The sequence below is a fragment of the Seriola aureovittata genome, chromosome 21 (assembly GCF_021018895.1).
Source record: "Seriola aureovittata isolate HTS-2021-v1 ecotype China chromosome 21, ASM2101889v1, whole genome shotgun sequence".
NCBI classification, from domain to species: Eukaryota; Metazoa; Chordata; class Actinopteri; order Carangiformes; family Carangidae; genus Seriola; species Seriola aureovittata.
In genome coordinates this window covers 1749145-1773339 of record NC_079384.1, presented here as the reverse complement: position 1 = coordinate 1773339, position 24195 = coordinate 1749145, and the positions used below count along the sequence as shown (strand labels likewise).

Sequence of the window (24195 nt, the reverse complement as noted above, 5' to 3'; positions counted from 1 at the left end):
GCAACACAACCCCTTTAACAAATCTACATAAATCCATTTTTTCATAGTAACCCATAGACATAATAACCCCATTTGTTAAAGAACTGATACAGGCCTGTCAGCCAATAAGACACCAGTATTTTCCTGTAAACCCTGCCTGATTGGTTTTGCAATTGAAGATAAAAATCAACAAAACGTTTTAGTGACGTTCAGTTACATAGTGACAAACCACTGAAAGCTACAGCCCTGAATGCCGAGACCAGGCGACGCCCACTATCTGGACTATCATATAGAATAATGTAAAAGATGTTTAAATTAAAATTTGACCCCAGCAGGAAAAATGCCTGTTAGACTATTTTGATCAAATATCCACACAAGTATAATACAGTATATTGATTTCTTAGTAAAATGACTTCCAGTTTCAGTGCAGCTGTGATATAAAATTGTGCATCTTGCTGTTGTGTAGTAGTTCACGGTTTACAGCTCCAGCCACACACTGACCATGACATTGTATTTCCAGTCTGAAGCTGAGAGAAACATCCTTGTCTTGCCTGTAACGCTGTGCAGCGTTCCTCGGGGACTTAGAGTTGTGTGCAAAATAAAACAGACCAGCCACTACACAACATCTCCAAAGGAAGGGGGAGCGAGGGACTGAATTTCTTATGTTTTTTACGCCGGCATATGGATGTTTCAATTCTGCCATATGCGCCTGAGGGGAATTCTCCCTTGAGCTAGCTCTTCCTCTTTCTTCTGCCCCTCCTCAGGGATCTCTGGCCCCCTCCACCACCGCTCCCGTCATCCCAGCCATGCTAGCTGGGAGCCTTCTCTCCGCTGCGTCCTCCCCTGGCTTCTGTCACCAACCGCTGTCTGAGCGTCTCAGCTGAGTCCCTATCTCCCTGCAGCTCCTGCTAACTCTGCAGCGCACTGTGCCAAATGTGAGGTAATTAAGACACAGAAAACTCCTCCACTCAGTTGGGAAGAGGATTGAAAAGCTCATATCTGTCAGAAGTGGCAGCATGCAGCTAATTTTGGCTGATTTGAAAGCGCTCCGAGGGGGTGCCAATTACTATGTGCATATACTATAGGCAGCAGCGTGTGAGTCATGTGACGGGGATGCATAGGGATAGTTTGAGGGATGGAAAAATGTTTTTTGCATCTTGATGATGTATCTCCTCTGACAGAACCACCAGTCCACTACATGCTAACTACAGTGTTTATTAAACATCAGATAGGAGCCAGTTGTGATATTTAACCTCAGATAAGATTAAAGTTTCTCCCGGACAACAGCGACATGAAAAGTCGGTGTCAGGAGGATTTCCTGTAGTTCTGAGGGAAAGGTTGTATTTTCTTTTCTCGAATGTTGAAGATATTTAAAGAATTCTCTCTATAGAAAATATTTTTAAATTTTTAAATTTTAAATATGTTATATTATATATTATATCTTAACAGGGCTTTTATTGCTGTGCTGCAGTAGGTGTATTGTCTCATTTCCTGTTGCTGGTGTTTCTGTTGTTTACATGCTATTCAGATCTGCTAGCTTCTTTAGCAGTTAGCGACGACTTGTCACTATCCTGCTCTCTCTCTCTGTGTTCGGTGTGTCTTATGTTTAGTTATTCCTCTGCCTCCTTTAGTAATAATGATACATGGAATGAAAGAAGTTTATTTGCTGTAATGGAGGCGAGGCTCAGTGTATTGGAAGCACTCCTCCCCTTCCCTGCTGTTTTTTTTTTGGTGTCCTTTTTTTACCTTTTGAGAAAGCCATTGATCTCCATTCATTTATTTGCTGTATGAAAATCATTTAGCCTTCAAATCATGAATATATTTCTGTGAGTCTGTAAATAATATTTTTCATACAATTTTTTCATCTTTACATTCCTAAAGAAAAGTCTGGACTAAACTTGACAACGCAACTGGCTAAATTTACTGCAAACTTGATGTTGACTGTGATTGGTTACACAACTTAAGCAGCAGTGAACGCCGAGACTGTAATAACTGAAAGCCACTGGTCGCTTGGAACAGCAGCCATTGGCTTCCATTCAGTTTCTATGAAAAATATGTTCAAATTTTTAAATCAGCGTCAACAAACTACGACACGTTACCTCCTCAACCCCACGAGTCAGTCAGAGCCAACTCACACTGTGCAGATAAATGCTGTTTAAACACCAAAAAACATGATTTTAGATTCTAGTGGAAATCCCGAGGTTTTCATAAACATCAAATACGTCTATAAACAATATTTATGATACTGTAAAACAGATTTTAAAGATTTTAACAACCTAAGGGGAAATAAAAACAGGAAAAGCAGATGTTGAAGGGTTAAGTATATATGATTTGTAGTACATGGGCCATAACTACCGGTATGGTCCTTTAATGTGCACTGTAATGTCAGTACATAGCACCTCACTGGTTGCGTCATGCATGGACCTGTTCCGGTTGATTCATAATGAAGTAGTGTGAGTGACTCCCCCTCCTGTGTTTTCACACCCGTATCATATTCCCTCCAAGCCTCTCGAGGCGGGGGGTTAACAGGCTGGCTCGATATATGTGAACACCTCCCTCCATCTGACACACTCCCTTCCCCAACCCCTAATGGCCCCGGGGGGAAACTTCATTATTTATCGCCATTGAAGAGGCCTTTCAATTATAATGCCTCCGCCCCCCCCTTTGTCTATTACCCCACAGTCTGGGCTGGTAGATTGAATATCTGTAGCCTCTATCAGCCATGATTCCAGCATGTGAAAAGTTCACACGACCTGCACCGCCACCAGTGTGAAGGCAATTTGCCTCCCTGGTCAGGAAAGTGGCGAGGAACGCCGCGACGTAATGTGCTGCGGGGGAATGGAGTCAGTGACGGCTCGGAGAGGTGGTCGCGGCTGCAGTCGAGGAGCCGATCCTCTCAGGACGTCGGGTCTCTAACGCCGAGTTTGACAAGGTGTTGATCCCGCCTCTTTCCGGCTCGGGGAACACCACCTGCTTTATGGAGCGGCGGAGAGACTCGGCGTGTTGTTAAATGTACTGGAGAGATGATGATGAAAAGGTTTGGTCGGCCCAGTTCAGCGAACTGGATCATCACTGTGCTGATTCATGATGGTTTGTCATGAGTGAACGTGAGATTAGCAGCTCAGTAAACAATGTGAAGTGATGATTATTGATTATCACAGACACAGGATCCATTTATCAGCCTCCATAATAAAATGAAAGACCAGGGGCCAGATGCATAAATGATGCGTACACACAAAAACCATGCGCACGCCATTTCCCGCACATAAACGGGTCTTTATAAACACAGACTGTGTCTCCTCACACTTTCCTTTGACTGTGTGACACGTTTTCCAAGTTACAGTGAAAATAATAAAATGAGCCGAGAGACGTAATTCAACATAAAATAATCACGGAGCTTCATTCATAGTCTGACGTCACCCACAGGTTTCTGAAGCTCAGAGTGAGCTGCTCCACTGTTGCCACCTTGGCAGTGTCTGACTCCGAGCTGAGACTTTGGTGCATGCCTCATCGTGGCAGGTGTACGCTCACACACCTGTCACTAAAAGAGGCCACGCCCTCAATTCTACATAACTCTAAGCCTAAATAAAATGTAAACAGGTGAGTTATATAAAAAGTATATGTCTGCATAGTTAGACTCTAGTGGCTTCATTTTTCAGCCCTGGAGGTTGGTGCTTGTCATCAGTACAAATTTTACAAATTCATAAATGTTTCCTTTGACATCCTTATTATTTATTGTGAGTCATTCTGTGATACTATTTTAATATTTACTAATTGAGTCTGTGGAGCCTCGTTAAGACTCTCTGGTCCCAATAAATGAAGCTCAGAGTGAAACAGGACTTTACATTAGAGTGACTGTACTAAAGTAAATGATGCATGTTTTTCACAGTCAGTGAAATTCTTCTTTCTTCACTGCGTCTGATCACTTTTTATGCAAGCTCATTGATTAAGGGAAAGTCTTTATCAATTTATGGCTAATTGTGGGAGTGGAAATGAGGATTTATAAAGAGGAAACATACGAACGCACGGATTTATGATTCTGATAAAAAGAGTGAGTATGAATATTTCTGGTTTTGTGTGTAGACATAGTTTTAGTCGTGAATCTACAGAGTTTGACGCATCTGCCCCCTGGGCTGCTCGGAGGGGGGCGGGGGGGGGGGGGGGGGGGGGTTATATTGACTCTTGCTAGAGCCAAATAAAACATTTAAAAATGTGAAGCTGTATTAAAAACGCCGGCAGACCGACTAACTCTTTAACATTTGTCCAGAATCGATGAGGAAAACAAGAAGGAACGACAGAGCAAATTAACACCAGACTGGAAACACGCGTTCCCCTTTGCCTTTTCAATTTTTCATACGCTGGAAACAGATTTGGAGATGGATCCCAACCCAGAGCTGATAAATTTTAATTTGATCCCTCCCATGCATCAGTATTTGCACAATGCAACCGGCAGTCATAGCCGGTGTGCTCGGAATGGCAAGTCTGCATTCAGATTCTGCACAGAATACAACCCCCACCCCCACCCTCCCCACCAGCACCCCTCCTCACATACGACAAAAGGCAATCATTCCATTTGTTTTCCCACACAATGGCCTCTGGATAATAGTAATACGGGGGTGGGGGTGGACGGATGGAGGAGGGGAAAAAAAAAGCGACCAAGTTATCTTCCTCTCCCAGTCTCTGTCTCTTCATTATGAATAATAGATTACAGATGAGAGCGGGAGTTTGCCTTGCAGGGAGGTGGATATAAAGCGGCTTGAGGTCAACGCTGCAGAGCCGGGATCAGTCTTCAGCAGGGCCTGTGTGAGAAGTATCCTCAGAACACCCTCAGCATGACTATTTATAACAGCTGTTTTATCACTCAAAACGACTCGGTGAAGGACGCCACAGTCAATACACAATGTCAGGCTCCTCGATATGATAAACAGCTCGGCCCGGCTGTTTCTGCTTCTTCCCTCGCTAAATATTTGGTAACCCCCGCGCGCCGGCGTCTCTGCTGTTGTTGTTGTTGCACTCAACACATTTCATCCCTCCTGTTCCAGGCTCGGCTGCCTTGTGTAAAAGTCCCAGTTGGTGGGCGGCGACAACGCCTGATTACCAGGTTAGAGGTATTCAGAGGAAACAAAACGCCAAACAACTGCCCCTGTGTAATGTAATAAATGTAATCAGGGCTGATAGGCATTTTAAACAGGGAGGCTTGAAAGAAAAAGGCTGTTTGATTCAAAGGCTCAACACTGTCCTTTTAGCAGTGGATTAACAGCTCTCAGATCTGCGCCCGTGTCTTTAATGAGAGAGGGTGTTCACTGCTCACGTTCGGTCATAAAAAATCTATTAAAACTAAACATTGGATTCAATTCCCATCGTGCGCGCTGTGAGGCAGAAGAAGAAGAAGAAGAAGAAGAAGAGGGGAAAAAGTGTGGATAAGCTTTATATTCAAAGAGTGGGATTGGACCCAAAACACAATTCGACTGCTCGTGCCAACCGCTTTTCATCTGCCGACGCGTTCGCCAGGGAGGCGAGGCCGTCCACCGGGACGGATATTTGGGGCAAAGGTCACAAGTTCATTTTATTTCAGAGCAGGGCCATGGCATTTTAAGTCATCTTATCTTGGATGGACTTGCAGAAGAGAGGGGGGGGGTGGGGGGTGGAGGTGGTGGAGGTGTGGATTTAAAGCCGTTAAATGTTCTTTTCATCAGGGAGTTGCTCCCTGGGGAAGAGCTGGAGGACAGGACTCCACTTTAAAGGATGATAAATACTCCCCCTGTAAAGATTCATTAACGTTACTCTTGTTTAATTTGACTCTAAAGAAAAGTCTTATTAAACAACTGGAGGAGGGTTTAATATATTATACTTTCATTAAACATATATAAAACTCCTGAGCTTGCTAAATAAACTCGAGCCGTGGAAGCAATCCGCAGATGTGATGCTTCAGCACATGGCGGACTCCAGATTCATCAGGCGTGCTGCCTCCACTCCGCTTTATTTGTGCACAGGACCCCGTTGATCAAAGATGATGAATAACGAATCTAAAGGAGGAAAATTAGCATGAAAAAGTCCTTGCATTCCAACTGATGCATAAAATATCTGCACTTACTTTAATGAGCGGCGATAAAAAAAGAAAAGTTGCGGTGGGCAGTGGCGTGATTGATGCGGCACATTAAGAGTTCGCTCCCGTGCCCGAGCAAACATCACAGCAGCCTTGTCAGCCCATTGTCCCCCGACTACCTGCCTGCGAGGACTCTCTATCTCTTCTCCTGCCATTTTTACCTGCCAAACTCCTGCTCTCAAAATCCCCTCTCTCCCTCTCCCCTATTCCGTCTGCTCTACATTTCTTGCATATTCCCTTCTCCCCGTTCCTCTCCGAGATAAAAGCCTCCCCTCTCGTCCCTGCAGCACACCTCGCTGCCAGACAAATAGCTCCGCTTGTTTCAAAGTGGCCACAACAGAAGGACAACGATAAGAGAGCTGTCTCCCAACTGTCATTTCCTCTGTCTGCCCCCGCATCTCACATCGCTGTAATTGACTGCAGTGTATCTGGAAGTGCTATTGTTCCTCAGGATACCCCAGAGTCTTGTCAGGAATCGTAGGGTGGCTTGTCATTCACTGACCTCGACATATTTTGCGCTCTGGTGGTATTTTGAAAGAATGCTACAAGGTGTTTTCTCGCATGTGTTAATTTCTCAATAACAAGCGGCAGTCATTAATTCAGTCCTTGGCTAAAGGACGGCGAGGATCGCTCTGTGAGTTGTGTAAATGAGGGAGAAGAAAAACTGCGGTTAAGTCTCTGGAGTGTGGCTGAAAGGCTCAGCGAGTCGCTCCTCTCTGGTGCCGCTGCAGCTCAAAGTGAATGATAAAACAGTCGCTCTCTCTTCCTTTACCTGCCGGCATCCAGTTTACCTCTCGCCGAGCGGCACATTCAGAGGAGGGAGCTCCAGAGACGAGGTGCAGGATAGAGATGTCTGATCACCTCCCTGTATTGTATGTAAGAGAAATCGCTCTTGATCTCTCTCTCTCTCTCTCTCTGCTAATGAGTGCCGCCGCCCCGGCCCTCCGCCTTCCCCGAGACCTTATTAACACTTTCTTAATGGTTATTCTGCATAGTGCTTAGCCAGCAGGTCAGCCGTGCCAGCTCCCCTGAACCTGAACATCGGTCCGTGCGAGCAGGTACGCTGCGTCCAATAGGAGCGCGCTGTCAATCAAACGGAGCAACCGAGCGAGACGGGAGCAGCCTGGCTGGATTTTCAGCCCCTAAAACTGATTTGGGGCCACAGATTGGTCCCTGCAGTGGGACCAGCTTTCAGAGTGTTTAAAGAGGAAGTTCTGTCAGAGAAGGAAGAAAGAAACGTCTGGCCGCAGAGCAGCCAGTGATGTGGAGACTGTTTCCTTCTGACTTTTGAAGGACTGTTATGACGTGTAAGGTGACAGTCACATGATCCAAGCAGTGGGAGGTTACATCTACTTTAAAACAGTAAGACTGATGAGACGTGTCAGATTCAGTCACTATTCCTGATAGAAAAGGGAGAATACGGTACAGAAACATTTATATATGTTCTGATTAAATGTAATGATGCTCAACATCCTCAAATGTCAAAATAATTATAACAGAAACAAATTCAGGTTTTGAATAAAGACTTAATGGATTTATTCAGATGTTGAAAGCCACATGTGAAGATCTCATTAGTTTCTATTGATGGAACCAGGATGATGGAGTCAGAGAAATGCCAATAAATAAAAGAACAAGAAAATAAATGTGGAAATGTAAAAAGTTTTAGCACAAACAGTTTGTACCACGTCATCAGGGGCGCTGTCCGATCTAAGACCGGATACAGAAAGGTTACAAACAATATAATCTTAATCTGCTGGTCCTTTACCAAACAAACATATTTCCTTTACGTCTGGAGAACACGATCAGGGCGTCTCTGTAGCATCACAATGCTAACGATGCTAACAATACACGACAATGTGACACACAGTTGATACATTTACTTTTATCCAAAAATAAAAACTGCAGCTTGATAGATTTCAGTGGGAGTTCATGCCAGGAGTTAGCATTATGTAGCTTTAGCTTAGTAGCACTAGCTCTAGTTCAACTACCTCCATCGGCTCTGCTGCTGCTCTGCTCTCGTCTGGTTGGACTTCACAGATGTTTGACGTGACGTCTCACAGAGCCGCCGACTGACTGAACGTTACACACTTTGATTTGCTGGAAAATGTGAGTTTCGCATCAGAGATTTCATTTTCCGTCTGTGGCTCGGTGATGATGATGGTGATGATGGTGATGATGATGATGATGATGGTGGCGGTGATGATGTGTCGGGGTTGATTCGCAGCCTCCGTATGAATCAGTTCCTGTCTGAGCGTGTCTTTCCTTGTGTACCTTAAACAACACCAAAGGTTTTTTTTTTTTTTCACGGGCGGATGTTTTCATCTTCTGCCTCATCAGCCTGGAGTGTTGATTACATGGGCTGGAAATGATGATACTGCCTGTGGGCTTGTTGTTCCACGGCATCTGATTCATTGGGAGGAACAGGAGATGACTGTTTCACAATCAGAGGGAAGAAGTGAAACGCAGAGAGGGGCTTTTTATACCCTGTCATCTCGCTCTTCACAAAAGGTAAACAAAGAGGCCGAATTAGAGGCGAACAGCTGTCGGTGCGTAACAGCAGAGCCCAATGATCGGTGCACGCTTTGTTAGATTCTCTTTCCCTCGACAGGCCCGACGCTCTCAGAGCCGCTCCGTCGTACTGTACAACTCGCTTCACCAGGAGCACGCCAATTAGTGGCTCTTGCACTCGTTAATGTGCTGAAACTGTAAATAAAAGTTCTGCGATAGCGTCCCCTCCACCCCCACCTCCCCACCCCCAACTAATTCAGCTGCTGCATCTCCATATCCACCATTTCCAGACACATCATATTCATAAAAACAATAATTGTCTGCCATGAAAACCAATTTGACTTCCTGCTCAGGGCAGAATTAAAAGTTGGAGCTTAGAAAGGTAATGAAGTACGGCACACGCTAAGTCAAGGATGGAGGCTTTGTCTGAAGTAATCACTTCTCCGGATGCTGTGGCTTGGCTGCGTTTCATATCAACAAGACTGACATATGGAAAAATAATTAAAATGGACGCATTCAACCAATAACAGCTGGCGAGCTGCATTTTTAATACGCTATCAAATTTGCATGCTGGCTGTCAATCCACTCTCCTGTCTGAAGCGGGAAAGTCCAATCAATCGAGGTATTGCAGTCGTAATCCAGAGACATCAATGGACGGGTCCTCAATCCCTCAACACACACACACACACACACACACACACACACACACACACACACTCTTCCTCCTCCACACACTCCAGCACAGAGGAAAATGTGTGGCAACGTGACAGTGATTTACAGTGCAGAGTTTTAGTCGGTGACAGTGAGTGAATAGGAAAGTACACTGCAGTTCCTCTGTGACAAGAACAATTAATATAAAGCTGCGATTGGCTGCAGGATGATGTGGTGTAGCGTTGCATCACCACTGCCAGCAAACAAGGCAAAGCCAAGTTGCTCCGGCTCCCTCTTATCTATCTTTTGAGATTATGTTTCCAGAGAACTTTTATACAATTACTGGCGACTCTGAAGCTTCAAACTGAGTTCTGCAGTTTTTACACCCAAGGCAGTGTAACAGTGCAGTCCCATCTGACAGCAGCACATACACACACAACAGATCAGTGAGCATCCTCATTAGTTTGGCTCAGTTTGACAGAAGCCTCAACCTCGCTGCCTCCTAATTTTGGACAAGAGGACAACAGGAAACACAGGAGCGAGGGAATGTGTGAGGCGGAGCGTCGGTGTGGACAGATGGCTGAGGGGACAGGAGCAAGGTAAGCAGCTGTGCATGCTAAATAAAGTTTAGCATTACTAAAAGATTGTCACTCAGGGAGAACAGGAGGCTGGAGTTAAAAATAAACTGCAGGAATTTTGAAAAACAAAAAAGAACTTGTTTGTTTTCTGCAGGGAAAAATAAAGCGTTCCTTCCACAATCCCAAAGCGAAGCCGTCTCTGCAGCGGCGTTTCTCCGCTGCTCAGACTAACTTGAGACTTTGAGCAAAGGGAGCTCATGCAGGGAACAGATGGACACCCACCCTCACACTACACCTGACGCCATTCAGCAGCAGAAGGATTCAGAGGGAGTCATGAAATTGTGAGAAATGAAATGTTCCGACACAGAAAAAGCTCCTCTCTGCTGGAGGTTCGACCGCCGGGACAGAAAATGTCACGCGGCGCTTCTCGGTCTGAGGAGACATGAATGGTCTGCGAGCCGGCGTGACGCCGACCACAGAGACACCGTGATGTGTGTGAAAGGAGAGGATGGCTCTCTGTCCACTTGTGGTTCCTGCTCTCCACCCGTTCAGTCATTCAGTCCAACCACAACAGAAGAGAGTCACAACTGTAAGAACATAATCACATAATCTAATAAACATCTGAAAACCATACGTGCTGATGTTTATCTGGTCACATATTGAATATCTGAACATGTGCCTTCATCACATGTAAATACATGTGAGTTTGTCACGTGATGCTGTTTGTGTTAAATCACTGATATATGAATGTATGAAATGTGACAGTGTTTCTGACGTCGATGTTTGTGAAATATAATGTGTGAAAATCACATATAACTGACATGAACGTTCACAAATCACAAGTAGCTGTAAGTCAATGTTTCCCATGTGTCTACAGAAGCCCTGAAGGGCCACGCGTGTTTTTTCTTATGTGAAAACAGGTGAAAAAAAAAAAAAAAGTGTGTGAGGGCAAGTGAAGAAAATCTGTTTTCACAGATGGAAAAATAAAAAATAGAAAAATGATCCTGGCAAAAAAAAAACACCACCACATTGCCGCTCGGGGCCTCCATATGTTCCACATGTGATAAACATGTCAAATGTATTTCACATGGATTTCATTCACTTTTGCTTTTTTCCATCAGCGATTTCAGATGAACGTCCTCAACAATCATCAGCTGCCAGAATTCAGTGTCAGTAAAAGATTTCTCTTTGAATGAGGATTACAGTATGTATTATATACAGTATGTACTACGTATATACAGTATGTATTATATACTAATTGTCATTGTGCAGTCTTTTGCATTTGGATTAAAAATAACGGACATAAATAAGCCAAGAGATGAAAAGATCATCAACTACATTTATCAAAAAGGTTTTTCTAAAGATTTTATACTTGTCTATTTGTTTTCCAATAAATTGCTCAAACTGTTTCAGGCTGAAATCCTTCACTACGCTCCCTCATGGCTCAAACAGCTGATCTGTAAGTGAGTATATCAGTAAGTACAGGAAGTCTGTTCGTGAGCAGGAATACGGAAGTTCAACTGTGGCAAAGGAAAGAGCTGCACGACAACAAGATGAAGCAAACACTTCAACTGATCTTAGTTTTTTAGTGGCTAAAATCTGTTTTTTCTTCTTCTCCAAACAGGAAGTGCACTGAGCCAGACCTACAGCAGGTAAATCAAGTTAACCATTTCACAATATGGGGGGGGGGGGGGGGGTACATGACCTTTCAGGCCACACTAACCAAATGGTTTTCCACTGGGCAGCAATGTGTTGGTTTCTCAGTAAATCCTCCCTATAAAATTTTAAACTGATCCATTGACAACACAGCATGAAGAGTGCATTTCCTTTTAGCTGCTTCACAATAAAAGCCTAGTTGTGTCCCGTTTTAGTGTGACCACACCACATGTAGTGCACATCTGGGACACAGCTAAAAACAATTCTGTGTGGCCTGGAGTTAGCCACAAGAAGTTCATGGTGAGTTCATGTTTGCTAAGAGGCGTTTCAGGAAATGTGAGGGCGAGAGGAAGCTGAGGGGAAGGTTGTGCACCGACAAGGTAAATGACACCAGAGTAACTCTGGAAGTTTGGATCGCAGCCGCTCGTGGCTGATGATGTTTGGAGTTCAGCACAGGGTTGTTTTGTACCCTGCCACACAGATGTGAAGCATCCAGCTGCTCTGACGCTCAGCAACAGCCCCTGACCTCACCTGTCCTCCCCAAGGGCTGCACCGCAACACACACACACACACACCACACACACACACACACACACACACACACACACACACAGCTTGCCATATAATTAACGACCAAACACACTTTCCGTCTGTATAATTAAGAGCGGTAACAGGCGCCATGTTTATCTGAGCCAGAGGACGACAACATGACTCCTAAACCTCGTTCTGTCAAACATATACATTAAAATAAAAACAGCTGAGACGCAGCAAAGAAGAAAACATCTGTCCTCAGATGTTTTCTTCATGTGGAAACAGAATTTTCCCACTGACTGATCCAGCATCGTTTCTCTCGGCCAGAGCAAACCAATCTGTGCAAACCTCTTGGAAAAATAACGAAGCTCGTGTGATTTAAATTCGAACTGCACTGTTTACTTGCTGTTAACCTTAACGCGCCTCCACCTCGGCACGGCGAGCTCACGCCGGCCCACGGCTTCATCGCTCCGGACGCTGAAATCCATGCGCAGGGTTTTTTTTTTCTTTTGGATAGATTCAACCCCGGGTCAAGAGACCGGATCAAGTGATTTACTGACAATTTGTAAATCATTAAAGGAGGAAGATAAACGACTGTGTTGTCAGAAACACTCGGGACAGAGCGATTTATATCCTTCAATCAGTCGAGGAGAGAAGTCGTATATTATGCAGCTGAAACTGTTCTGCTTTTGTGCGTATGAAGAGCTTGTGAGAGAGTGTGAGAGAGAGCGGGGGAGGCTTGGTTAAACTGTTCATTTCCCTCTGCCACCCTGAAGTGATTGTTCTCCAGTGCAATGCTAAAGATAATACCAAGCAGCAACAACATCCAAACCAAACTTCACACCAGTATTTCATTGATTTTAGGATTCAAACCACAGTAATACCTGCCTCTGGGCAGCAGGCAGCTGAACAGAGCCACTGGAGGAGAAGAATACTGCTGAACAGGCTCTTGCACATGCTTCACATACTTCTTTTTTTTTTTTTTTGTCGTGCATCAGCAGACCTTCCCAATCTGTCACGTTTCATTTGTTGTTTTTGCAGCAGAGGAATCAAAGGCTGCAAGGAAACACAGATTAGACTGCACAGATGCCAAACGCTAAACCGTACCCCATGCTGCTGTTGTGACAGATATATCGTCTGTGATATTTGTACAGAGAGGAGGAAAAAACTATTTAAAAGAATCAGGCTTCATAAAACCTAATCATTTTTTTTCTCATTACTCATCTCTGGTGGAGATCATCAGCAGTGTGTTGTGTTTTTTTTCTCTGGCTGCATATGAACATCATTGTGAAGTAAGACCTCCTCTAGGGATGAAAACAAACGGAGCAAAAAGCGAAGAGAAAAACAGCTAATTTCATGTAAACAAATACAACGGTTCCTCATTAGAAACGAGAGCGAAGAGAAGCTTCCAGCTCCTGCAGCTTCACGCACTTGGAGACAAAGTCGTGACGCCGCGTCGCAGCCGAAGCTGAGCAGCACGTAAATCTGAACAGCATTTATTAAAGCGAGGACAGGTCACATCAGCTGCTGTAATTAGGATAATGAAGAAGAAACACACGTACAGAGAAAACAGCAGCAGTGGAAGCACCTTACATTTACATGGTTTTTACTGAGAGGGTCAGGAAGCAGGAGACGTCACAGGCACAAACACATTCAGTTAAACATCCGAAAGTAGAGTCAGGTGAAGGAGGCGGCCTCGCAACCCCCACGAGGTAACACACACACACACACACACACACACACACACACACACACAACACACACACACAGGGACTGATTTGTGGAGCCAAAATGGATGGGAATAAATCACCGGAGCTCGGCCAACATGGCTGCATACTAATCAGTGTATTACCCATGGGAAAGCTCTGGTCCCCGACTAATGGCTGCGTGTGTGTGTGTGTGTGTGTTGTGTGTGTGTGTGTGTGTGTGTGTGTGTGTGTGTGTGCGTGCGTGCTGTGGATATGTTCGCGCCGGCGTCGGCCATCAGCTGGGCTCCGTGTGAATTGTTTAGGAGGGAAATTGAATGTGGAAACTTTTCACCTCCATTCTGTGTGCTGTTGTTTATCACAGGTGTCACAACATCGGAGCGTTTGAGTTCAGCAGGTGAACAGGGAAGAAGAGCTGATTCAATCTCCTGTGTGACAAAAGAGGAGAAAGAAAGAAGAAAGAAAAGCTTCTCTACCTTTCTGATGGCCTCGACCCAGAGTCACAAAGCCAGAGGAGATGAAGTTGTGAAGGTCGGCTCCTCCGCTGCTCCGCACGCTCTCCTTCCCATAGTGGAGACCTGGACACACACACACACACACACACACACACACACACACACACAGATGCACACAGTGTTAGTTTACTCTGATCAGTTTAGCATTAGCAACATTAGCTGCATTAGCAACACAACTGAAACAGCGGTTCATTTTTTAAAGATAAACCAGAGAAAAAAAAAAAATTTCTCTTCCGTGGCTCTAGAGGAGATTTGCCAAGTCTGAGGTGACGCCCCTGATGATGTCATAGTGATGTCATCACAGTCAACAAGATTACTGTAAACCAGGGCTGAACGATGTGCAAAGAAAAAATCATACTGTGATTGCGATGATTCAGTTTTTTTTTTAAATTTCAATTTCACTGACAAATATATAAAAATGACGACGATGTGATTTTTGTACCAAACAAACATGTTTCCTTTACATCCGGAGAATATGATCTGAAGCACCACAACGCTGCGTTCATGTCTGTTGTTGTGACACAGTTCACCTTCATCACAGAGACTGCAGCTCGTATGATTTCTGACGATCCTCCATGTTTTAGTTTTTTGGGGGGAGACCTTCGTTCACTGATTGTTAAACCCACCGAGACAAACTTGTGATTTGTGACACCGGGCTGTATCAATAACATTTGACTTGACTAACAGTCACTTGGTGTATAAACGGTCAGAGGACAAGTCTGTCCGATGGAGGACGGAGGACGGAGGACGGAGCAGCAGCTCCTCCTGCACATCTTCTGTTGGTGTGTTCAGTTTGTTGAGGGTCAGAGAAACGGAGCGCGGTTGTGGCGGTTAGCTTCACTGTAGCGCGATTTCTCCGTTTTGCAACTGCTCTATCAGAAGATATAAGTATTATTGATTATATCTGATTATTACTGATCAGTTTTGGCTTTATTCAACCTCTCCGACACATAGTCCTCCCCAACACCTGTAAGATAGTTATCTTAGCACAACCAGACCAACCAGCTAATTGTTAAAATGTTGAGGATTATTTTTCTGTAGCTTTCAGCTCCCCTCCCTGGGCTTCATCTGTGAGAGGTCGCAGGCCAGAAGCCGAGGGGATCACTGAGCTACGATAAAGTTACAGAATAGGAAACAGTGTTTGGGCTTTTCCATCGTGCTCTGGACGGCCCCTCGTGTCTTCTTCATGGTGTCAAACCCCCCCCCCCCCCACCCTGTGGTGTCATTGTTGAGATGGTTGGAAAAGGTGGAAGAAAACATGGTGTGATGATCCTCTGAAAAAAAAAAAAGCAATATGTTCCCGCCACCAACACAGCGCTGCACTCTGAACTCAATCACAGCTCCCGCTCTCACGGCGGCACAGAGAATCTGCTGGGGTTATTTTCCCTCTCCATCAAACCAGCAGCTGTGGGAGTGTCACGCACACACGAGCTGTTGTTGTCTTCCTTCGTCACCTTTGTCATTGTTAGGCCCCTCCCCTCCCCTCCACGACCCACTGCGACAACCCTTGAATCTGAAAGACCCTTCACCCCCCCCCCCTTCTCTCTCCTCCCGCTCCCAGCTCATTAAGGTGAGGTAGCGTGAAGAGCTGCAGGGCGAAGGCTACACATTATGAATTTATCGTCCTTGATATAAAGAAATTCGTGACTTTCACTTCAACGTGCCACGGAGAGAGAGAGAGAGAGCGAGAGAGCGAGAGAGCGAGCGCCGGTGCTAGCTGCGCGCGCCGAGAATTCATATGGTGATACTTTTTTAATCAGACTTCTTCACTGGACACCTACACCTTCTGAATTAGCTATGAGAGTGGAAAAATGTGAATAATAAGATAATTATATGTTGAACCGGGCCGGCTGTGCTGCTGTGTGGCTGGCGTTGGGGAGGTTATCTGACTCCAAGGTCGATTAAGCTTTAACACAGCCAGGCTGAGGTAATTTACATGCTATACTGATTTTATAGCGTTATCAGATGCCGATCTGCTGGAGTGGACATGGAGCTGTGTACGCCGCCTCGATAAAGTCGTTCAGCTGGAGTTTGGCTTCGCGTATCTTCTTATCTTTTATCTTCAGTCTTTAGAGAGAAGAAGAAGAAAAAAAGCTTTTTAAATGCCAATCCTGCCAAATACATGTCTCCCCCCTCTCTTAGCCCCGCCCCTGCACGCTCAGGAAGCTCATGGTGCAGTGCAGCGTCCTGGTCCTCCACACCTGAAACCTCCTCACACATGCACACTGGGGGGGGGGGGCAAAGGTCCGGCTGTATAATAAGGGGCATTAATGAGATCTAGGGCAGAAGACAATTAGCCGGGGTCTCAGATGCTGAGCTTTAACACAGCTGCACTCAGGAGGAAGCTTCTATTAAACATGTTGGTGCAGTCAGCATAGAAGTGTTTCATGTTTTTAACATGTGGGGGGGGGGGGCGGTGGAGATTTTCTAGCTGCACATGTTAAGGATTAAATGGGGGGGGGGGGGGTTTGTGTGGTCATCGCGGGAGGGCTCGGTGAATATTTGGCCAATAATTAGAGTAATTAAATCAATGTTGTGTTATTTAGGCACGACCTGTTGTTGGAGGGAGAACACACACACACACACACACACACACACACGCACACGTTTAAAAATATCTGAAGGTCATGTCAAAGCTGCTAAATACCTGGAAATGTTATTCTATCATCACAACCTCTAATTGTCCGCAGCAGCTGACCTTTCAGCTCGGGCGGTTGCTGATCTGCCACCGACTCATAACTGAGCGCTCGGATCCCTGGAGAGCTGCGTGGGATCTCAGACTCTCACTGTACAGAGGCTGAAGGCTTTCCAGCTTCCACACGAGCGCGCTTCCCTGACGTCGTCCTTCTCACTCTGATTCCTCTGGTGCAGGAAACGCAGCCTCCATAACTCATAATCCAATTTGCCCGTTCTTTGTGTCTTTACGGGAGTAATTGTTTTTTCCTTTGGTTTCTGTTGAGTGAACGGCGTCGGAGGGAAAACGCAGCTGCCCTCTGCACCACCTGAAAACTATGTTTCATCATTCTGTGCATTAAGGAAATGTCAGGGAGGAAACCAAGCAACACTTTTCAGGCAAATCTTAGCCTGTAGTAAATAAATCATCTTCATCTGAGGAGAGCTGAGGGCCGAACTGCATTACTCAGAGAAGCAGTTATTGTTTACTTTAGCCAACAGCGAACTCCTGTTAAAGTACCCCCCCCCTCATGGTCTGCTGCCTGTTGTGGCTGTGGGGTGCTCTGTGTTTACACCCCAACCTAAAAGAGGATCTGAGCCCCACAACAATGCAGAGTGGATGTGAATAAAAATAGCAGCTCTTGCTGGTCTCATATTACGCTGTCTGTACTGTTTCTGCTTTAGGCCCCGTTTTTTTTTTTCCTTCGTCTTTAAAGGAATATGTTGCTGTAAAATGCAGGCTGGTGTTGCAATGCACTGTGGGTAACATGTCAGCACACAAGGCGTGCAATGTGAAAGAAAAAAAAATCAGCATGTGTTATTAGAACGGAGCCTAAACAAAGCTCAGAGGAGAGGAAGTGATTACTGCCGAGAGCGACGGGGCCGAGGATCAAAGGAGAAATGGATGTTATTCCCGCTCTTGACGTGAGTTGATAGTGTCCTTTAGCCACTCGCTTTATGAGGTCTCTCCACCTGATTTAAAAGTGTCTCAAAAAAAGAAAAAACCTCTGGAAGTGAAGAGCAGCAGCAGCAGCAGCAGCAGCGACTCCAGCCGAGGAGCCCTGCCTCCCTGCTCTGTGCCAAATGCCCATTTAGGCGCACATGAATATGCATTTTCTGTGAGAGCGAGTGGGCTCCCTCTCCACAGCGTCGCAGAGCTCCCAATTTATATGCACACATTAACCACGCTTTCGCCCGGGCTGTCACTGCCTTTCATGTCCAACCCCATCAGGACTGCTGTGGTCCCTGATGAAGGGCGGGGGACCGAGACCGAGACCGAGACTGAGCAGGCGCAAGTTGTGTTCTCTCTCTTTGCAGCCATTGTGTGCAAACAGGCAAAATAGCCGCAGTCCAGCAGAGCGACGGACAGACAGATGAAGTGATGCCCGACCTTTACTGATTCTAAACGCATGCAAGGTCGCACATCAGCCCCGCCCCCTGCATGATGGCCGCACAGTGACCGTTAGACATGGACTGATGCAGCGGCTCAATGTTCCCAGCGAGTATTTGAAGGATGTGTGAACACGAATAAAGGTATGCGCCTTTATTAATCAGAGACGAGGATGCAACTCTCAAATCCCCTGTAAGAACGACAGGTATCACTTCCTGTGATGTTTGGCCGACATGACGTGTTGCATGTTCCAGCAGAGGTTAATAAGAGTCAGCGTTAACCCTTCAAAGATCCCGCCCATTTATAGATATTCAGATGTTTCCGATGAATGGAGTGAGGAGGTGAAGGTGTGGTAATCTATAGAAGCATAATCAATAGATTAGAAACATATTTTATTTTCAGAAACATCTGTAAGCTGTGAGCTCAGTGATGCAGATGCTTCACTGAGTGCTGACTATTCTAAAGGGAACCTATAACTAAGGAACCTGATTGGGTTGATTGGTTTGAGTGCAGTGAGACTGAGGGAGACCACATCCACCAATCAGGTTTCAGAAGTAGTTGGATAGGTTTCACTAGTGTCAACATGCAGCACGTTCCTGGTCCGTACACAGTCGAATGATCCAGATTCAAGATTTAGGATAATATGAATTTCACAAAGTGTAAGGAACGGCGTATATTGTGTTTCTGATCCTTTGTGTTTCTTATGAAAAGGCAGAGAACGGAACATGTGACGCCGTCTCTTTTAAGAGTCGCACACAATCACAAACCAGCAGATGAAGTTTTCAGCTTTGTGACGATGATGCGTTTCCTGTTTAAAAGGTTTAACTATCTGAGGAGAAGCAGCCGAGGGGAGGAAACGTTCATCCTTCAGTTTGACTTCAATTTGAGTTTTTAGCCTGGAAACCCGACCAATCAGTGAGCTCATGGCTGTTCGCTCTCATGGTCTTGCCCCGTCAGACGTATCTCTATCCGTCCAGAAACCGGTCGGCCCAAATCACGTCCAATAATCTCTCAACCCAAGTCATGGAGGCGGACGGCCGCCCTGAGCCTCTGTCGGAGGTTTCCTCCTGTTTTTCCTCCCCACTGTCACCAAGTGGTTTTGCTCCATCACATTGTCGGTTCTTGACCTTACCTTGTAAAGTGTCTCGAGATAATGTTCGTCATGATCGATACAAATACATTGGATTGAAATCTAAAAGAAGCGCCGCTGCAGCGTGTTCGTTAGCAACCAAGATGGCCGCTACTGATGTGAACAGGTCTGTCTAAGCCGTTATCACGACAGTATTGAACGAACTGGACGTTATGTTTTCTCTAAAAGCAGGTAAAGTCTTCTGTTTATAGTTTTCTTTCGCTCTGCGCCGCGTCACACGTTCTGCCGCTCTGATTGGTTGATCTGCGACCGTCGCTGGGAACGCTGGATTTTCACAATGTGGCACGATGTTGCTCCTTGGCAGCGAGAACATCTGGGTGGAGGTTGGTTGGTTGGTCGAGGGTGAGGATGATCATGATTATTTTAGTGCGGTGTTAGCGACGGCTAACAACACACGCCGCGTCATTTTGGTGCAGTAACGTCTGCAGAATGAAAACCTTCAGTTTTCCACCTTGGTGAATTTCCTGGTCTTAATACCCTGCTCACTGAGTCGACACGTCTTTCAGCTTTTCTTTCCATCTCAGCGACTACTTTGTGTTTTTAATATCTCATTATTTTCCATCTGTGTTCCTCTCCCCCAAGTGACTTTGCCTCTCTCTCTCTCAATCTGATAACACCTGCTTTGCCTGAGAAGCCGCCGGTGCTGACTGACGTCCTCCAGACTCCTTGTTGTTCCTGCACGGCTTTTCTTTTCTCTTTTTTTAAAGTTGTGTTACCAATTTACGCTCCCTGTCTGTTCTCTGGATTGCGGGGTTAAATCGCACCGTGTGCATGTGCTGCGTCTGATTCGCCCGGTGACTGACGGAGAGGTCATCACTTCCAGCCTGTCAGAGGCTGCGGGGCTGTGCTACCTTGCCAGCCTGTAATTATCTCCACTAGCAGGCCCCTCTTTTTCTCTGCTGCTCTCCTCCCCGCGCTCTCTCGCTCAAATCGGATGATTACTGGATGTTAACATCGGAGATTACGCCGCTGAAAGAGCGAACGCAGTGGGTGCTCTTTGGAGGGGAATGCAGAAGTTTACACAGAAATAATGAAAGTGTATCACAGATGCATCACACAGACGCGCTGAGATGGATGTAGGCTAAGGGTTAAACTGCTGAAATCTGCCTCTGAGCTATATTCGACCGACAGTCGTGACACATAAACTCGTAGATGCTTGTGAGGCTTCGGGAGCTGTGAGTGCTCGGTGGAGAGAGGGAGGAGGGCTCTTACCGTGGTTGGATTTGGAGGTGTGAACAGGGGTGTAGTGGTTCTTGGATGAGGTTCTGACTGGTGTGTTGTCTTTGGGTGAGCCGTTCATCGCTGCGAAATTCTCACAGTCATATTGCGATATAGGGATGGGCCCCTGCTGCCTCAGGATGTCTGCAAGGGCCCTGCAAACAAAACAAAGAACAACTGTTAATACTGAACCAGAGAGGTGCTTTTTTCTTCTTCTTGCTCAGTGTTTCTCTGTGAGCGCAGCTGAACTGGAGGAAAAACAAAGTGATGGTGCGTGTGCTTCCTGCACGCCGAGCGGCTGCTAATTGTTTAGACAGTGTTGTGCTATTATGGGTAATTCAGGACTGCTCTGTTTCCTCCTCTTCTGTACGGCTGGGAACATGACGAATGTTCATTTGCAGCAGAGACAACGCTGGATGTGCGAGTCTCTCGTCTAATTGGGTTGAATTTGAATGTTTTTCAGATCGCACCAGGTGCATATGGAAGGATGGAGCCCCCTGGGGGGTGGGGGTGGGGGTGGGGGGGCTGAAGCGAGGGAGAAGCAATCACGATGAAAGAAAGTTCAAAAAGTGTTTGTTTGCTTTTTCTGGCAGAGCTTTAGAAAAAGGAAATCAAATTACTTCTGCAGCGCCGCAGCAGCTCAAAGCTTTTGTATGACAAATGTATCACCAGCATAACCTTTGCTTTTAAATTAATATTTTAGCCTCGCCCCTCCTCTCCCTGTTCCTTATTGAATGTGCAGCGGTGCATGCGTGTCACATGACCTTGATACAGTCCCAACGTTAACACTATCCATTATTCACCGTCTTAAGATTGCTCAAGTGTTGAATAATGCATCCAATAAAAAAAACTATTCAATCTTAAGGAAATAATGTGTGTCAGCATTTGTTCACTGATGTGTTCGCAGTCTACGACATGTGGTCCACTCATGTATGATGAGGCTCAGACTGTGGCCCCTGGAGGGAACAGGAGCCAGCTCCCGTCAAACCCCCACCTCAACACAGCAGGAGAAGGGTGGAGATGGACGGGGTGAGGTTGTGAAGCATGATGTTTGACAGCATGGCTTCCTGATCCTCCATCATGAGCCAAATATCTGAGCTTCAAACATTAGAGACGACATTTCTTTTTTTTAAATTTCAGCTTAATATAAGAAAGAATTAAAAAAAAAAAATCTTGAATATAAAGAAGAAACATCCAGTCTGAACGCGGGGCATCAGTCCTGCTCACTCCCACACACAACAGATGTACACACTCTGGCTCCACGAACACCATCCACAGTCACTGTAGTACACATCTCTTTCTACTCCTCCGTCATCATTTCATTTCCATTTCATTCTTTGGGATTTAACATCTGCTGCCAGTTTAACAGAATCTGATCTGAGCTTCCTTCAGAGAGCGATCTGTCGATGAATTCAAACACACTGACATCCTCGTTTTCACCTCGTTGTATCTGATACAGAGACAGAACATGCAACCTGCATTGAACATGACTGTAGGCCTGGTTAATCCTGATCTTTGACCTCTGTCTACATCAGCCTGTGCATGTGATGGTGCCGTGATGAGAACACAGTGAGCAGAGTACAGCTGGACTCACAGGTATCAAAGTCTCCATCACTCACCTGTGTATGTTCATCTCCTGCGGCGGCTCCGTGGCTTTGTCATAGGCAACTTTGACCGACACCCCCAGCACTATGATGAAGGCTATGATCCCACAGGTGATGTAGACCGCCGTGTTGGTCTGATCCATGCTCGGATCGTACGTTTCCCCGGTCGGGATGGGGGACGGGGCGGCCGTCTGCACCCACACCGGCGTGTGGTAGTTCTTGCAGGCTTTCTGATCCAGCCGGTCCTTCTTGTACTCGCAGCAGAAGCGCAGGTAGCACGTCCCGCAGCAGTACCGGTGGTCCGTGTTGTTGCACTCGAACATCTTGTCATACTGCCCGCTCACGTCGTAGTAGCCCAGGCAGGTGTCGTGCGTGCTGGCGGGCGCCGGCTGCGGGGTCTTCTGCGGCGGGACGACCGTGGGGACCGCGGTGGCTTTGGGAGCCTTCCTGGACGCCTGCTTGGGTTTTTTGCCGCCCGTCGCGGCGCTCAGCACGCTCAGCGGGTCCAGGTATATGAGCAGCAGCAGAAGGTGCCTTATCCCCATGGTAGTGCGAAGAACTCTACGAGCTTGTGTTCTGGCAAAGACGCTTCAACTCTGGACGCAGGTTCAGTCAGGTGGAAGTTTCGCCATCGAGCTCGGTCTCCTGCGCAGCCGTCATGCTGAATTCAGCGGTGTGCAGACGGTTGTCAAGGACATTTCTCTGCTCTTATTATGCAACAGACAAACTAAAGTCCATTGCGACCCAGCGGGGAGCGGTGGCGGGAGAGCAGCATATCCTGACGGGGAAGGGAGCGGATGGTCGCCCGGGCTCCGTGCGCTCTCCCCCCGGCTGAGCGGGCGCGTCGCTGTCCGAGGTGCTGAATCCCGGAGCCTCCGTCAGTCCTGCGCTATCGTCAAAGTTCGGCTGCAGAAACAAAGAAGCCGAACGGGCTCATTAGGTATTACCCTCACGTCACAGGCGTTATTAATTAACACGCTCGTACGCGACACATTTCACTCATTAACACTGGGTCATTGTTGCGGGTTGCACGAGATATTCAACTTGGAAACACACACATCACAAAAATGGTCTGAACGGACATGTTCTCCTCATGTTAAAGCATTTCACCCTCCAGCCTGCCGCCGCGCTCCGCTCACTGAGGAGACACGACCGCCTCTGTCAGAGTCTCCACGTCAAAACTGAAACGAGCTTTAATGCATTTTTATTTTCTCTTCATATATTGAAAGAGTGGGAGTGTGAGAGCCGCCTACCTCTGTCAGGATACCCGCTGGGGAGTTGCTCTGTCTGGGTTTCCGAAAGTGAGCAGAATATCAGAGCTCCGAGCCCCTCTCTCTCTCTCCTCTCCTCTCCGCTCTCCCTCTCTCCTCTCTGTACTTCTTCTCTCCTCCTTCTCGGCTCTCTCCCTCCCTCTGTCCCTTACATCACTTCAGTGCTGGCGTCAGAACTCAGCCAAGTATCGGTAAATCCCCCCTCCCCCCTCCCCTCCCTCCCTCACCCATCTCGCCTCCCTCCTCCTCCAAGCAAGAAGGAAAGAAAGCCAGTCTGGTTATTGGCATTAACACTCCTAAATTAAATGGCTGGACAGACCTGCGTGTTTATTTGCATTCACAGTTCCTCGACCTTCTGTGCAGCTGGCTGTTATCATTTTGCAGCTACATGCCTGTAAACAAGCATCGTTTTCAGGATGAAACAGTAATTGGCTGTGGCTCTCTCAGTTAACACGCTCATTATTTCAGATAAAGTCGTTCATTTTGGCCTGAAGCCAAGCCATGGCACCTGGGGGATTATGGAGAACTGATAGGGATAAATTACCGGTGAAGTGCGTTTCAACGCTGCTGCACTGAAATGAACCAAAGCTGCAGAGCACAGTCCCCGTTCTGCTGCTCACCTACACCCATGCTCACCAGTGTGTTTACAGAGAGCTCTC

General features: G+C 46.4%; 1 protein-coding gene across 13 annotated transcripts in view; it reads right to left on the bottom strand.

Annotated features, from left to right (window-relative positions):
• Positions 1 to 23666, bottom strand: part of LOC130162787 (protein shisa-6) — a 61150-nt gene extending 37484 nt beyond the window's left edge. For all 13 annotated transcript variants that reach the window (XM_056366601.1, XM_056366602.1, XM_056366607.1 and 10 more), the window contains exons 1-4: positions 23519 to 23666; positions 22281 to 23171; positions 20656 to 20816; positions 14192 to 14293 (exon numbers count right to left, since the gene is read on the bottom strand). In XM_056366601.1, the coding sequence (XP_056222576.1) occupies positions 14192 to 14293; positions 20656 to 20816; positions 22281 to 22810 (793 nt within the window). In that variant the 5' untranslated portion in view covers positions 22811 to 23171; positions 23519 to 23666. The remainder of the gene's footprint in view (positions 1 to 14191; positions 14294 to 20655; positions 20817 to 22280; positions 23172 to 23518) is intronic.
• Between the last annotated feature and the right edge of the window lie 529 nt (positions 23667 to 24195).